General features: G+C 57.9%; 1 protein-coding gene across 3 annotated transcripts in view; it reads left to right on the top strand.

The window, feature by feature from the left end:
* IKBKB (inhibitor of kappa light polypeptide gene enhancer in B-cells, kinase beta) overlaps positions 1–14,114 on the top strand; it is a 54,044-nt gene that overhangs the window by 13,883 nt on the left and 26,047 nt on the right. For all 3 annotated transcript variants that reach the window (XM_018041970.1, XM_018041971.1, XM_018041972.1), the window contains 3 exons: positions 56–150; positions 2,732–2,849; positions 5,645–5,714. In XM_018041970.1, coding sequence (XP_017897459.1) covers positions 56–150; positions 2,732–2,849; positions 5,645–5,714 — 283 coding nt within the window. The remainder of the gene's footprint in view (positions 1–55; positions 151–2,731; positions 2,850–5,644; positions 5,715–14,114) is intronic.

Genomic DNA, 14,114 nt, shown 5'->3' with positions numbered 1-14,114 from the left:
ACAGTTGTGGGTTTGACCCTTGGCTGTCTCTGATCATCCTGTGCGTCCTCCGTAGGAGACGGGTGAGCAGATCGCCATCAAGCAGTGCCGGCAGGAGCTCAGTCCCCGGAACCGCGAGCGCTGGTGCCTGGAGATCCAGATCATGAGGAGGTGAGGGCCCGGGTGCCAGCAACCCCGGGCGGGACTGTGGGGGCAGGGGAACGCGGGGGCGGGGGACCACAGGGCCCAGGGGACGCTGCAGTGACTCTGGAGAAGGGCCTCAGGATCTGCAGCCGCAGCCCCAGCTCTCTAGAAAGAGGTGTGAGACCCAGCGCTGGTACCCTGATAGAGCTGTCAGGGTCCCAGCCAGACTGTCCAGGCAGGTGGCTGGCAGGGCAGCGGCAGTGACAGCCCACCACCCGGCCCGCCGAGGGTTCTGGGTGGGCTCCCTTGTTATGTTACATGATATAAAGTAGCCATTATGCCGAGTTTTCTCTGTCAGCAAAGATCGTTTTTCCCCAGTGTTTCCAGTTCTGAGCTGGTAGGTGAGTGTCCCTGCTGTGAACCTTTTGCCAGAGTCTGTTCCTCCAGGGGGCCTGGTGTGGGGGGCTGGGGGGCTGCCCTCCCAGCTGGGAAGGCGTGGGGGAGTCGCAGCCCAGCAGGGGCTCCCTCCCCACCCCGGGGAAGGGGGTGTCTCCCTGTTCGCAGGAGCACGTGTGCACACACACTGCACACTCTACAAGCAGACACACCCTCACACACAACACACACACATGCCTCATGCAGACACACCACAAACACACCATGCACACTCCACAGACATGCAAACCGCACACATCCCACACGCACACACCCCCCGCCACACACACACCACCATCACACACCACACGAGCAGACACAGACACACCACGCACACTCCACAGACACACAAACCACACACATCCCACACGCACACACCCCCGCCACACACACACCACCATCACACACCACACGAGCAGACACAGACACACCACGCACACTCCACAGACACACAAACCACACACATCCCACACGCACACACCCCCCGCCACACACACACCACCATCACACACCGCACGAGCAGACACAGACACACCACGCACACTCCACAGACACACAAACCACACACATCCCACACGCACACACCCCCCACCACACACACACCACCATCACACACCACACGAGCAGACACAGACACACCACGCACACTCCACAGACACACAAACCACACACATCCCACACGCACACACCCCCCGCCACACACACACCACCATCACACACCACACGAGCAGACACAGACACACCACGCACACTCCACAGACACACAAACCACACACATCCCACACGCACACACCCCCCGCCACACACACACCACCATCACACACCACACGAGCAGACACAGACACACCACGCACACTCCACAGACACACAAACCACACATCCCACACGCACACACCCCCCGCCACACACACACACCACCATCACACACCACACGAGCAGACACAGACACACAACGCACACTCCACAGACACACAAACCACACACATCCCACACGCACACACCCCCCGCCACACACACACCACCATCACACACCACACGAGCAGACACAGACACACCACGCACACTCCACAGACACACAAACCACACATCCCACACGCACACACCCCCCGCCACACACACACACCACCATCACACACCACACGAGCAGACACAGACACACAACGCACACTCCACAGACACACAAACCACACACATCCCACACGCACACACCCCCCGCCACACACACACCACCATCACATACCACGCGAGCAGACACAGACACACACACCACACGCACATGCTGTACAGACACACACACAAGCCACAGACACCCCACACACACACACCACAAACACACCACACAAGCAGACACACACACACCACACACACATGCCATACAGACACACGCCACAAACACACCACCCACACTCCACATACAGACACACCCCCACACACACCACATACAAGCACCACACACACATGCCATACACACACCACGAACACACCAACACTCCACATAAAGACACACACATGCACACACACACGCACACCACACATACGACACACACCATATATACTGCACACATACACTACACACATAAACACACCGCTCACACTCCACACACAGACACGCACCCCATACACACCCCACACACATAACACACACACATGCCACATGCACAGAGACACCACCCACACTCCACAGACACACAAACCACACACATACACCCCCACACACACACAGACCACAGACACACACACCACACATGCCATACAGACACACATGCCACAAACACACCACCCACACTCCACATACATACACACCCCCACACACACCACATGCACACATCACACACACACCACGAACACACCAACACGCCACACACAGACACACACCCCGCACACACCCCCTGTCCCCACCCAGCGGCGTGACGTCGGCAGCCCCTCCACTTTCTCTGCTTCAGAGCAGTTGGGAAGCGCGGGGGGGCCTGCCGTGGGGCCTCTGAGGAGAGCCAAGCCCCCGGGGCCCTTGCACGACCAGGGCTCAGGGCGCGGACCGAGCGCTGCCAGGCCCTGGGTGAGGGGCCAGCTGTGCCCTTACCCCTCCACTCTCCAGGCCCTGGCACCTCAAGGCCCTGGGGGGCAGGGGTGAGCCCGGTGTCTGCCCCCCTCACCCGTTCCACTTCCCCTCTAGGCTGAACCATCCCAATGTGGTGGCTGCCCGGGACGTCCCTGAAGGCATGCAGAGCCTGGCTCCCAACGACCTGCCCCTGCTGGCGATGGAGTACTGTCAGGGCGGGGACCTGCGCAAGGTGAGGCTGCGGGGCAAGGGGCGGGGGCAGGGGGGCACCCTGGGGCGGGGCCTGGGGGGGCAAGGTGAGGCTGCGGGGCCGGGAGCGGGGGGCAGGGGGCCACCCTGGGGCGGGACCTGGGAGGGCAAGGTGAGGCTGCGGGGCGGGGGGCGGGGGCACGGGGGCACCCTGGGGCGGGGCCTGGGGGGGGCCCTGGGAGGGCAAGATGAGGCTGCGGGGCCGGGGGGGGGGGCCCTGAGCAGGGGCACCCTGGAGGGGCAAGGTGAGGCTGCGGGGTCAGGGGCGGGGGGCTGGGGGGCACCCTGGGGCGGGGCCTGGGGGGGCAAGGTGAGGCTGCGGGGCCTGGAGGCGGGTGGGCACCCTGGAGCGGGGCGCGGCGGTCAGGGCGGGGCTTGCTGTGCACCCTGTGGCTGTCCCTTGAGTGTCAAGGAAACGCCACCTGGTAGAGTCCAGGGCAGGGCCGGACCAGCCCCAGACAGACCTTCCTCCCCTCGCACGGCCGTGTCAGCCCTTTGGTGCCCCTTGGCCACCGTCACCATGAGCACAGCTTCTCCCAGCCACGGCTGCCTGGGGTCACAGAGCGGGGCAGGAAGGGACTGACTTGGCCCCGGCAGGGCCAGGGACCCAGAGCTGCCGCTGACGCAGCTTCTGGGCTCTGCTCCCCGCCTGCCTTCCCGCCACGTCTGCACACCTCTGTATGAGAACACGCGCCCCGGGGTGGGTCCCGGGGGGCCGTGTGTGTCCCATCTCTGAAACAGTACCACGACCTGCTCTTACTCATGGCCTCGTGAGCAGCTCCGTGATGCAGGGGAAACCAATGGGATCCCGAGTGGAGGGGGCCGCCTCGTGGCCCAGAGGGGCAGGGTTGGGGGCTGGGCCACCACAGCCGCAGCGGCAGAGCCTGGGTCTCACCTGCGGGTCCCAGCGGGAGGACTGTGCAGGCTCTGGGCAGAAGGCAGCTTTGTATTGCAGAGGTTGCCTGTCTGTCCACATCCCTGCACTCCTCGCCCTGGAAGAGGTGCATAGTGGTGGGCAGGGATGGGGGTGGGTGGGCAGGGATGGGGGTGGGTGGGCAGGGCAGCCATCAGGTGCCTCGGGCCCCCTCGGCTGTTCCCAGAGCCGGCACCGCCTGCTTTCCCGCTGCTCTCCTGGCCCCTGCTGCTGTCCCTCTCTAGAGGGACTTTCCATGAGGCCCATGTGCCCAAGTGGCCATCTCCTGCCCAGGGGGTGGCCTGTCCGGGGGTGTCAGGGCAGGATGTGAGCACAGTCGCTGGCACGGCCCACAGGCAGGGACTGATAACAGAGGCTAAACAGGGACTCGACAGAACTTCCATTTTCCTCTTTTATTTTCCTAACCTTTGACAGCCACTGGATTACTAACTGCAGCTATTTAGGGAGATAAAGCCATGTCCCTGTAGCTGAGTGGACACTCCTTAGCAGGCAGCGTAGCCAGTAGGTGGGAGGCGACCAGCTTACGGCAGTGGAGGACCTCCAACGTCATCTCGTGGGCAGTGGGGAGCCGGCCTGCCCGGGAAGAGAGTGATACAGACTGGGGCGTGATTGACCCGGCCCAGGGTGCAGGGTGGTGCAGCGGAGGTGGGGTGGCGCCCCACAGGGCCTGCGTCCACGTGGTCACCAGGGGAGATCAGGGAGGGGGGGCACTGCTGCCCCGGCGTCAGGGGTCTGTCTTCTCGGTTCCAAGTGGAGTGGCCCGTCTTTCCCCGCTCCTGAACGTTCAAAATCCTCACTCCTGGGCGGGGAGACATGCTTGGCCAATGCGTGAGTGATCCGAGGAGTGAGGCGTGCGTGCCTGACATGGGAACAGCTCATGGACACATGTTGGGGTGGGGGTTCCTTCGCATTGGTGCCCTTCTTGTCGGGAAATTTCTTTCTGAAGTCGAGGCTGGCTTCTCACAGCAGACTGAGACCCTCGATAGGCCACCAGGGCCAGGAGGGCCCGAGCCTCAGGCGGACTTGTGTCCTGGGGCAGCTCTGTCCTGCGGCGGCTGTGGGGGCGGACAGACGCCTGGACCCCTTCGGTCTGGCATCTTTACCCGTGAGCCGGGAAGGCCACCGATGCTGGCCTCAGAGGAGGGTAGGGCGGTATGCAGTGAGATGGGGCAGGAAGGCTCCACGGAGTGCATCCACGCGGCTCTCCATCTGCGAAGAGCTTGAGGGCCATGCGGGCTCTGGGTGCAAGCTAGCTTTGGCAAAACAAGGTTGCCTCCATCCACACCCCTCACTCCTCCCTAGGGAAGAAGGTGGGCAGGTTGGGGGCAGGGATGGGGCTTGGGGGCAGACAGCCAGGTGACACTGTACCCACGCTCGGCCGTTCTGGACCCAGCATCGTGTGCTTCCCACCGCTCTTCCGGCTCCATCCTGGTGCCGGCCCGTGGTGAGTGCTTGCCACGTGGTCCCTGCTGTCATCCCCACCCAGGGCAAGGGGAAAGGTTCGGAAGGAGGGCTTCAGTGGGTCCCCAGGGCTCTTGGGAGCAGTGGATCAGCAGTGGCTGAGCTCTGGCTGCGCCCACTCCCCCGCGACCATGGCTCAGGTGAGGCTCCGAGAATGGCTCAGGGTCAGGGTCGCACACGTGAGCACCTCCAGGAGCTCGCAGGCCTCCATCTTCCATCCCCGCCCGGGCCCTGCCCCGGCCAGTCCTGCTGCCTGGCTGCCTGCCCACCTAGGACCCGGGGAGTGCTCAGACGGCCTCGGCTGGCGGAGGACCCCGGTGGACAGCGCATTGGTGATTGGTGACCGCTCCCCCTGACACCTCTCCCCCCGCCCTTCTCAACAGTACCTGAACCAGTTTGAGAACTGCTGTGGCCTGCGGGAAGGAGCCATCCTCACCTTGCTGAGCGACATCGGTAAACCCCAGCCCCGGACGTCCGGCCGTGCCCGCCAGGGAGGGGCCTTGCGGGGGTGGAGGGGCGGTGACGGGTCTGCCTGTCTCTGAGGAGGTGGGGTTGGCGGGGACAGACGGTGGCGGGGGACTGGTGAGGGGGCCGTCGACAGGGCCTAGTCAGGCGGGCGCTGAACTCAGATTTCCCTTCCTTCCGGACTAAGTCATGTGCACAGGAGAGCGAGTTTCCTTTCCCATTAAAGAGCTCCACTCCCAGCTTTCCCGGAACGGCCAGTGATGGAGTTGGTTGTCCTTTGAATGCATCTCATCCTTTGGCAGTGAATTTTTCCACTTCCTTGTTGGTAGTTCTCTTGCTGGCCGAAGCCGTAGGAAAAAACGGTCCTCCTTTAAACCCCGGTTAACCCTTGGCATTCTCCGAGGAGGGTGTTGACGGCCCTCTGAGAAGGCCTGGCTGGCCTGGGCAGCAGGAGCCCGACCTCGGCGTGCAGGGGTCAGATACCACCTCTCCAGCCCAGGCGTCTGCTCTTTTGGGGGTAAATCTGCAGTGTAAGGTGACAGTCCGAGATTAGGATTGAGAGGTACCCAGGGTTCGTCACTCAGCGTTTGCCCCCAGTTTGGGGAATGACACTGTTTTCACCCCTCGCCCACCGCACCCTCTCGGAAGCTGTGAGTTTTTTCTTTTGGTTTGTTCAGACTTTCTGTTTAGGAAAATACCAAGCATATAGGAAAGCTGGAGGAGCAGTACAGTGAAACCCACAGGCCCATCGCCCAGGTTCACCAGTTATTGCCACCTCGCCCCGTCTGAAAAGCTGCGTTGCTGGTGCTTGGCCTGGGAGGGTGAGGGGCTTGCAGTGCCCAGCGCTTTGGCCTTGCCCCTGCTACCTCTTCACTCTGGGCGAGAAGGAAGTGGGGGGAATGGAGTGATGCCGTGCTTACGGTTAGGATCTGAGCAGTGGGACGTGGAAAATTCCCTCTCGCTCTCTAGCCTGTGTCTGTCCTGCATATGGGGTTCACAGTGAGGACAAGATGACGTGGCACCAGTCGGGGGTTTCTTCTCCAGCTCTGTTGAAGTGTAATTGACGTTTGACACATGTGAGTTTCAGATGTGCAGCGTCAAGATGTTGCGGCAGTTTCATGTGATCTGAGTGTGCGTCCATCATCAGCTAGACAGCGTCAGAGAGGGAGGTGCCCTGCTGACTCCCTAGAGAGTCCAGTCCTTCGGCCAAGATCCCTCTTGCTCCCTGGACCCCTGCCCCACGGTGGCCCGTTCCTGCTGTGCATGGACGTTTACCTGTCTTCTGCGCCAGTGGCTATATCACAGTTTATTCTCTTGAGTCGAAGGCAGGTAGAAGGTCGGAGCATGTTCTTTTGCTCTTTGTGGCCAGCTTTTGTTTCTGGTTAGAGCTTCAAGTCTTTTCTGTATGTTATTTCTTCAAATGTGCTTTCACTTAGTAGATTATCTGTGCATTCAGGAAATTGTTGAGATAGTCTCTGAATGATTGTCTCAGGCACACAAAGCTGTCTGCTCCCTCGTGTACCATTAGTGTCCTCCAGTGGCCCTTGTGATATTTACGGAGCCTCTGCGGGCCTCATGTTCTTGGTGTGGCCACGTGTCGTGTCCAGGTACCACCACCTCCTGTGGTAGCTTTCTGCTATGTATTCAAGGTGTGTGTGTGTGTGTAAGTTACACCTAAGTCAGAATAGTGAGGACAGGTAAGCCCCAGGGAAGCTTAAGTAGTTCCACTCTCCCGTCAGTGGATGAGTATCAAAGGTCATTAGGTCGCTGGTTCCCTGTCTTCCTCTCTGAGGCCCCGAGTTGGAAATAATGAGGCTTTCTTTGAAGTGCTGGTCTGCTAGAATTAAACTCGTGAAGGCCAAGACTTTGTCAACGCTGTGTCTCCCACATCTGGAATAGTAGTACTTCGCGTAGCAGCTGCTTTATACATACTTGTCAGTGAATGAAATAAATCCCAAAGGAAATTAGAAGAAGGACCTACTTTTTATTTAAAAGAACAGCTGTTCACATAAGATTAAATGAGCTGTCGGGGGTCAGATAGCAGCTCTTGCCGCCTGTTGGCAGAGTGGCCTTCGGCACATTGCTTATTTCCTTTGATGGATCTGTGTTGAGCTGTGCCGGGTCTTCATTGCCACATTCGGGCTTCCTCTAGCTGCGGCGAGTCAGGACTGTTCCCCGTTGTGGTCCGTGGGCTTCTCACTGCAGCGTCTTCACTTCTTGCGGAGCACAGGCTCTCGTGTGGACAGGCTTCAGCGGCTGCGGCACTTGAGCTCAGTAACTGCTCGCAGGCTTCGTTGCCCTGAGGCTCGTGGGATCAAACCCGGGTCCCCTGGATTGGCCGGCAGACTCTTAAGCACTAGGCCATCAGGGAAGTCCCCTGTTACTTCTTAAGGGCAGCAGCTTTATTTGCTGAGAGACGGGCACATAGATCGCCTTGTGAGGACCGTCAGGAGGTAGGGCAGTTGCCATGTGCTATCCTTCCCCTGGCCCCCCAGGCTACCCTTTTGGAAAACGTCCGCTGTCCTCAGTTGGGCTGTGACCCAGGGCTGAGGTCCGGTGAGCTGGGCAGGTGGCCGTCTTCCAGGATGTCCCTCCCCGGAAGTGGCCGACCTTGCTCAGACCACCGCCCTTGCCGCCTCCTGGATGCCATCCGGCCGCCTGACTGGGGGGTTGCTGATAAGCTCAGATTGTCCTTTCAGTCCCTTTTCTGATTTGTGTACGAAATTCATGAAGTTTATTTCTCTTGCACAATGTCGTCACAGAGCCCAAGTTCAAAAGGGTTTCTGGGAGCTCCTCTCACGTAGCTCTTTTGTATTCTGGAACGTTTCCTGAGCCTGTTTTGTTCCAGTTAGTCCCAAGGGCCTACCCACCTCCCTCTGTGGAGCTGCCCTGCTGGTCTCTGCCAGGCTGACTGCAGATATGGCCAGAGCCCACCCCTGCCCACGGGGCGGGTACGTGGCCCTCTCTGGGTGACTCCTTGTTCAGTCGCTCAGTCGTGTTCAACTCTTTGTGACCCCATGGACTGAAGTACGCCAGGCTCTTCTGTCTTCAGTATCTCCCAGATTTTGCTCAGACTCATGTCCATTGAGTTGGTAAAACTATCTAACCATCTCATCCTCTGCTATTTGACCTTCAGTCTTTCCCAGAATCAGGGTCTTTTCAAATGAGTCAGTTCTCATCAGGTGACCAAAGTATTGGAGTTTCAGCTTCAACATCAGTCCTTCCAGTGAACCCTCAGGATTGATCTCCTTTAGGATGGACTGGTTGGATTTCCTTGCAGTCCAAGGGACTCTCAAGAGTCTTCTCCAACATCTCAGTTCAAAAGCATCAATTCTTTGGTGCTCAGCCTCCGCTGCGGTCCAGCTCTCACATCCGTACATGACTACTGGAAGCACCATAGCTCTGACTGGCCGGTGACCCCTCCTTAGCTTTAATCTCTCGGGTGCCACTTGTCTCCCAGAGATGCCCGCGCAGAGCAGCATCAGGATGATAGACACAGGCATTTCCCAGGGGGCGTCATGGTGCCTGAGAAGATCTTGCAGAGTGCACATGAGCAGGCGAGCAGACGCCCGGGAAGCTTGTGGGTTGAGCCCATTTCCTGTGCCGGGACAAGCGGGCCTGTTAGAACGTTGCCCTTACGCTGCTGAGAGGTCTGGAGACAGGTGCTGAGGCAGCCGGAAGTGATCTGTCTTCCACATAAAGCGACCTTAAAATAGCTCAGGGAAGTTGTAAGTCAGTGGACTCATTATTCTCTGGAAAACGTTGCCATATGTTTCCTTCTGCCGGCCGACTCTGGAGGCCCGGGTCTCTGCTGCCTGAGGAGTGGGGACTGCCCATGCCCAGGCCAGCCTGATGGGACAGTAAGCGATCCCTGGGGCCCTCCTGGATCTTGGCTCTGCACCGATCTTGGTTCTCCAGGCGGCCGGGGAGTCGTGGTGACCCAACGCCCTGTCCTCGAGCCTCCACGGCCCCCGCTCGCTGTCCTGTCTGTGCTTTGGTCTGAGTCACTGTCTCGGTCCCTGTCGGAGCATCTCCTAGCAGGTGTCCAGCCTGTCCACCTCACAGGACAGGGAGGGTTCCAGAGGGAGTGACGGGCTTTCGGTAATCAGAGCCCTGGCTCTCTGCTCTGTTTTCTTTCATTGTGGCTTTCCTTGCTTGTTCTGTTGAATACCTACATTCTGACTGCACTGCTGATTGTCATGAAAGGTGACTATAGGATCTCAGAAATTCAGATTATTTGTATGTAGAGTACGTGGAAAATCGTAAGTAACCAGGTTTACCAAACATAATCAGAATAAGAGAGCTGCTCTCAGACCTGGCCTTCCCCACTCCCCAGCTCTGCTTCCTCGTTTAGGAGCCTTTCCTCTCTAGAAAACCAAGGTGACTTTCTGGGCCTATGTGTCCTCAGCTTGAAATAAGCATGTGGACTGGGTGAGCCCCAGGGTCCCTTCTAACTCTGAGTATTGCATCTTCGCTGTTTGGGTTCTGGTTTTCAGAAAGGCCACCTATAATGTCTCTGACGTTCACTGTGCCGCCCCAGCCTGACGGCTCCCCGGGGTCCCCTGGCCTCTCCCTTCCTGCATCCTCTTCTTCTTGGAGCTTCGTCTTGGTGATATCTGTCTGTCTGTTCTTGCCCCCGCCTGTGTGTCCCTCTCTGCACCTGGTGACTGCCCACTGCTTCCAGTATTCCGTGTGCCGGGTCTTTCTCATGACATCTCGATCCACTGAATCTCCTCCCAAGTCTGTGTGTTCAACCCTGACCTCCATCCTCAGCTCCATATCCATGTCTCCATGGTGCTTCTCCCCAAGTCACTTCCAAAGTGAAGTCCTCGACGTCTTCCTTAAACCCGATCCCTGCCTGACATCCTCTGACTTGTCCCTGGCCCTGTCTTCCTGCCAGTCACCCGAACGTGGGTGCCGACTTAGAATCTCGTCTCTTCTCGGAATCTGCCCCTCTTCCCGCCCCGCGCCGCCCTCCCCGCCGCCCCGTCTGAAGTCTCCAGTCTTCTCCTTCGTGTGTACACCCTGCTTTCCCTTCCTGTGCCCACTGCCTCCACTCATTCAGAGTCGTCCTAGCGCCTCACTCTCCTGGGCGCCTGTTCCTACTGACTGATCCCTCTCTCGTGCTTCTAGAGGACATGTCCGTCCCCATCCCCTGCTAGGTCGAGGCCAAAGCTCGTAGCGTCCTGTCTCTCCTGATTGACTGCAGCCCGCTTCAAAACCCCCCCTTCGATCCTCTGGGAGCCTCTGCCCATGCGCACCTTTCAGAATGCTGCTCCGGCCCCTCCCCCTGGCCTGCCCCTCCGTGGGGACCGCCCTGGCCCAGCGAGCACAGCAGGGCTCCCTCTCAGATTCCGTGCCCTTGTGGCCTCCTCCACCCAGGACTGTTGTTGCAGGCCTCTGCCTGTCCTCGACAGGAAGGACTGACCCTGGGTTTGAGGTTCGTAGACCAGATTCAGTCCATTCCAGTTCAGTTCCTGCTGTGTCGCTTAGTCATGTCCGACTCTTTGTGACCCCACGGGCTGCAGCACGCCAGGCCTCCCTGTCCATCACCAACTCCTGGAGCTTACTTAAACTCATGTCGATTGAGTCGGTGATGCTGTCCGACCATCTCATCCTCTGTCATCCCCTTCTCCTCCCGCCTTCAATGTTTCCCAGCATCAGAGTCTTTTCCAAGGAGTCAGTTCTTCGCGTCAGGTGGCCAAAGTATTGGAGTTTCAGCTTCAGCATCAGTCCTTCCAGTGAGTATTCAGGGCTGATTTCCTTAGGATTCCTTTAGGATATGAGCCATGCCGTGTAGACCAGATTATTTGCGCAGTAAGTGAAGGAAGTGGTTTGATCCAGCGGCACATTTTCGACAGCTCCAGCCACACAGAAGACACTTGTTCAGGATGGCAGGATGAAGAGAGGGTGACTCTGCACTTCCCTGTGAGCACTGGCAACACCGCCCTGCCACCTCGCTCGTGAGTCACAGGCTCTCCTTTAGCCAAGAACCCATCAGAGGGACTGGACCTTCCTCCACACCTCCGCACTTGGCCTTCCAGCCCGTCTTGCTTGGAAAGCCCAGTGACATCAGAGCGACTGGCACTTAGTATGCTCACAGCCAGCTTTTACTGAGTGAACAGATGTCCCCTTGCCCTTCTACGTCGTGGTGACTTAAGCCACCGACTGGTGACTGCCTCTTCTGTCTCTTCTAATCTGTGTGTCAGCTTGCTGGTCTGTGATCTTTTATTTTTTAAGTCTTAAGAACTTTTTAATTTATTTGTTTGTGTTTGGCTGCGCAGGGTCTGCATTGCTGTGTGCCGGCTTTTCTCCAGTTGCAGCGAGTGGGGGCTCCTCTGCATTGGGTTGCGTGGGCTGGTCACTGCGGGGGCCTCTCTTGTTGCAGAGTGTGGATGCTAGTAGCTGTGGCTCACAGGCTCGGTTGCTCCACAGCACATGGAATCTTCCTGGACCAGGGATCGCCCCTGTGTCCCCTGCACTGGCAGGCGAATTCTTTAACCACTGGACCACCCGGGGCATCCCTGGTCCATCGATCTTTGCATTTCTTCCCCGTGGCATGAGTCCCGAGCAAGCATACCCTCAGGAGAGCTCAGTGGTCCCTTTCAGCTCAGGGTGTGGTCAGTAGGCTTCATGGACACAGTCCTCACACAGCCGCTTCTCTGCATGGGAGTATAGCTGGTCCTGTCTGTTCCCTCATCTCTGGAGCGTGGTTTGGGATTCTGGCTCATCAGTGAGCACTCCGGAGCATCATCATCTGCAGTTATATGTCCGTGTCTCCCTCATGAGCCAGCGGGATGCTGGAGTCCAAGACCTGGGTGCTGTTCCTGCCAAGGACCCAGGAGGGCGTGGTGCTTGACACAGACCCCCCGGAGCAGCGTCTGTCTGAGGAGATGCCACTACATGGGATAAAGTTCACACAGAGTGCCACTTGACACCTCTTCCCTGTCACTGGAACGTGAGAACGTGGAACCTGCGGGCCCTGATGCTTCATGGTCCACTTTTCCAGTTCTGTGCGCTTGCAGTATCTCTGTTGTTAGGGGCTTTGATTTTTAAGAAAGTTTCAGACATACAGGTATTTCTGTTTTCCATCTCAAATTCTCAAGTTCCATCTAATTTAAGTCAAATTAAGTTCTCTCGCCTTGAGAAAATTCTGATTCATGACACTGTCACCCCCTGGTCCTGTTCCGTTAAATAAGGCATAGTCAGACCGACCGAGCCTCTCAGGGGCTGATCCTGGAAGGGGCGTTGCCACCGAGCCCTTGCCTGTCAACGTTTTGACCATTTCACTCAGTGTAAGACACCATGCGTAACAGCGTACGTGGGATTCTCAATATATACAGTCGGTATATGTATATAGTGTGCACATGTGTGTAGTACGTAGTGTATATACATATGTAGTGTGTGTATAACACACACACACTATGTATATGTATATGTATAGGATTGTCTAATTCCAGGTTTGATTAGGTTGACAAAAAGTATTTGAGAATGAGTGACTTCCTGAAGTGGGAGCTCAGGTGTGTTACGTGCAGTGGCTTCAGCATAAGGAGAGCCCGCCGTTCACAGGGTCACTGGCTGGGTCACTGGCTTGCCCTCCATCCTCCCTTAAGCCCCAGCACGGCTCTCGAGTGTCGTGGCACCGAGCTGTGCCCTCCGTCTGATGTGAGTGCTCTGCCTTCCCAGGGGCTTCTCAGGGCACCTCCCCGCTCGTCCTTCCCTGCGTCACTCAGTGGGACGTTCACGTCTAGTGTCGCAGGCCTTGCCTTAGTCCGGGTATTCCCACTTGTTCAAACTACAGTGAGTCCCAACGTTCACATATCCTGGCCTTGGACAGACGGACCCCAGCCTTTCTGTTAGAACCCCTGATGCTCATGTCACACAGCTGCACGGGCCTTGGGGACTCGGTGGCTGAGCAGACACACCCTGTCTTCCCCTATGGGCGCTCCCCGCCAGCCATGAGTTCCCGTGAGGGGAGGCGGTGTCCCCATGTGCAAGGTCGTGCCCAGGCGGCTATCACACTGCACTTTTACCCTAGTAAAAGTCAGTAAGACAAAAATGAAAGTGCTGGTGAGAAGCACCAGTCTTTTTTTTTTTTTTTTTTTTGCCACGCCCCATGGTATGTGCGATCTCAGTTCCCCAACCAGGGACGGAACCCGTGCCCCCTGCAGTGGACGGGCATCTGAACCATGGCCATGATGGCCAGGGAGGTCCCCCAGCAGAACAAGGTGGGTGGCATATGGGCTGTACCCTCTGAGAGCAGTGGGCCTGTTGCTCCATCTGGATGCTCGCTGGGCCTAAGCCAACCTGCTGTGCCCAGTTGTGAAAGCAAAGAAGAAGAGGGAACAAGTGTGAGATGTTGAAACTCTATGGTCAAAGGCTGGATTT

This window comes from Capra hircus, chromosome 27, assembly GCF_001704415.2.
Source record: "Capra hircus breed San Clemente chromosome 27, ASM170441v1, whole genome shotgun sequence".
Lineage (NCBI taxonomy): Eukaryota > Metazoa > Chordata > Mammalia > Artiodactyla > Bovidae > Capra > Capra hircus.
The sequence above is the reverse complement of the archived record's forward strand: the minus strand, read 5'-3'. Positions and strand labels throughout refer to the sequence as shown.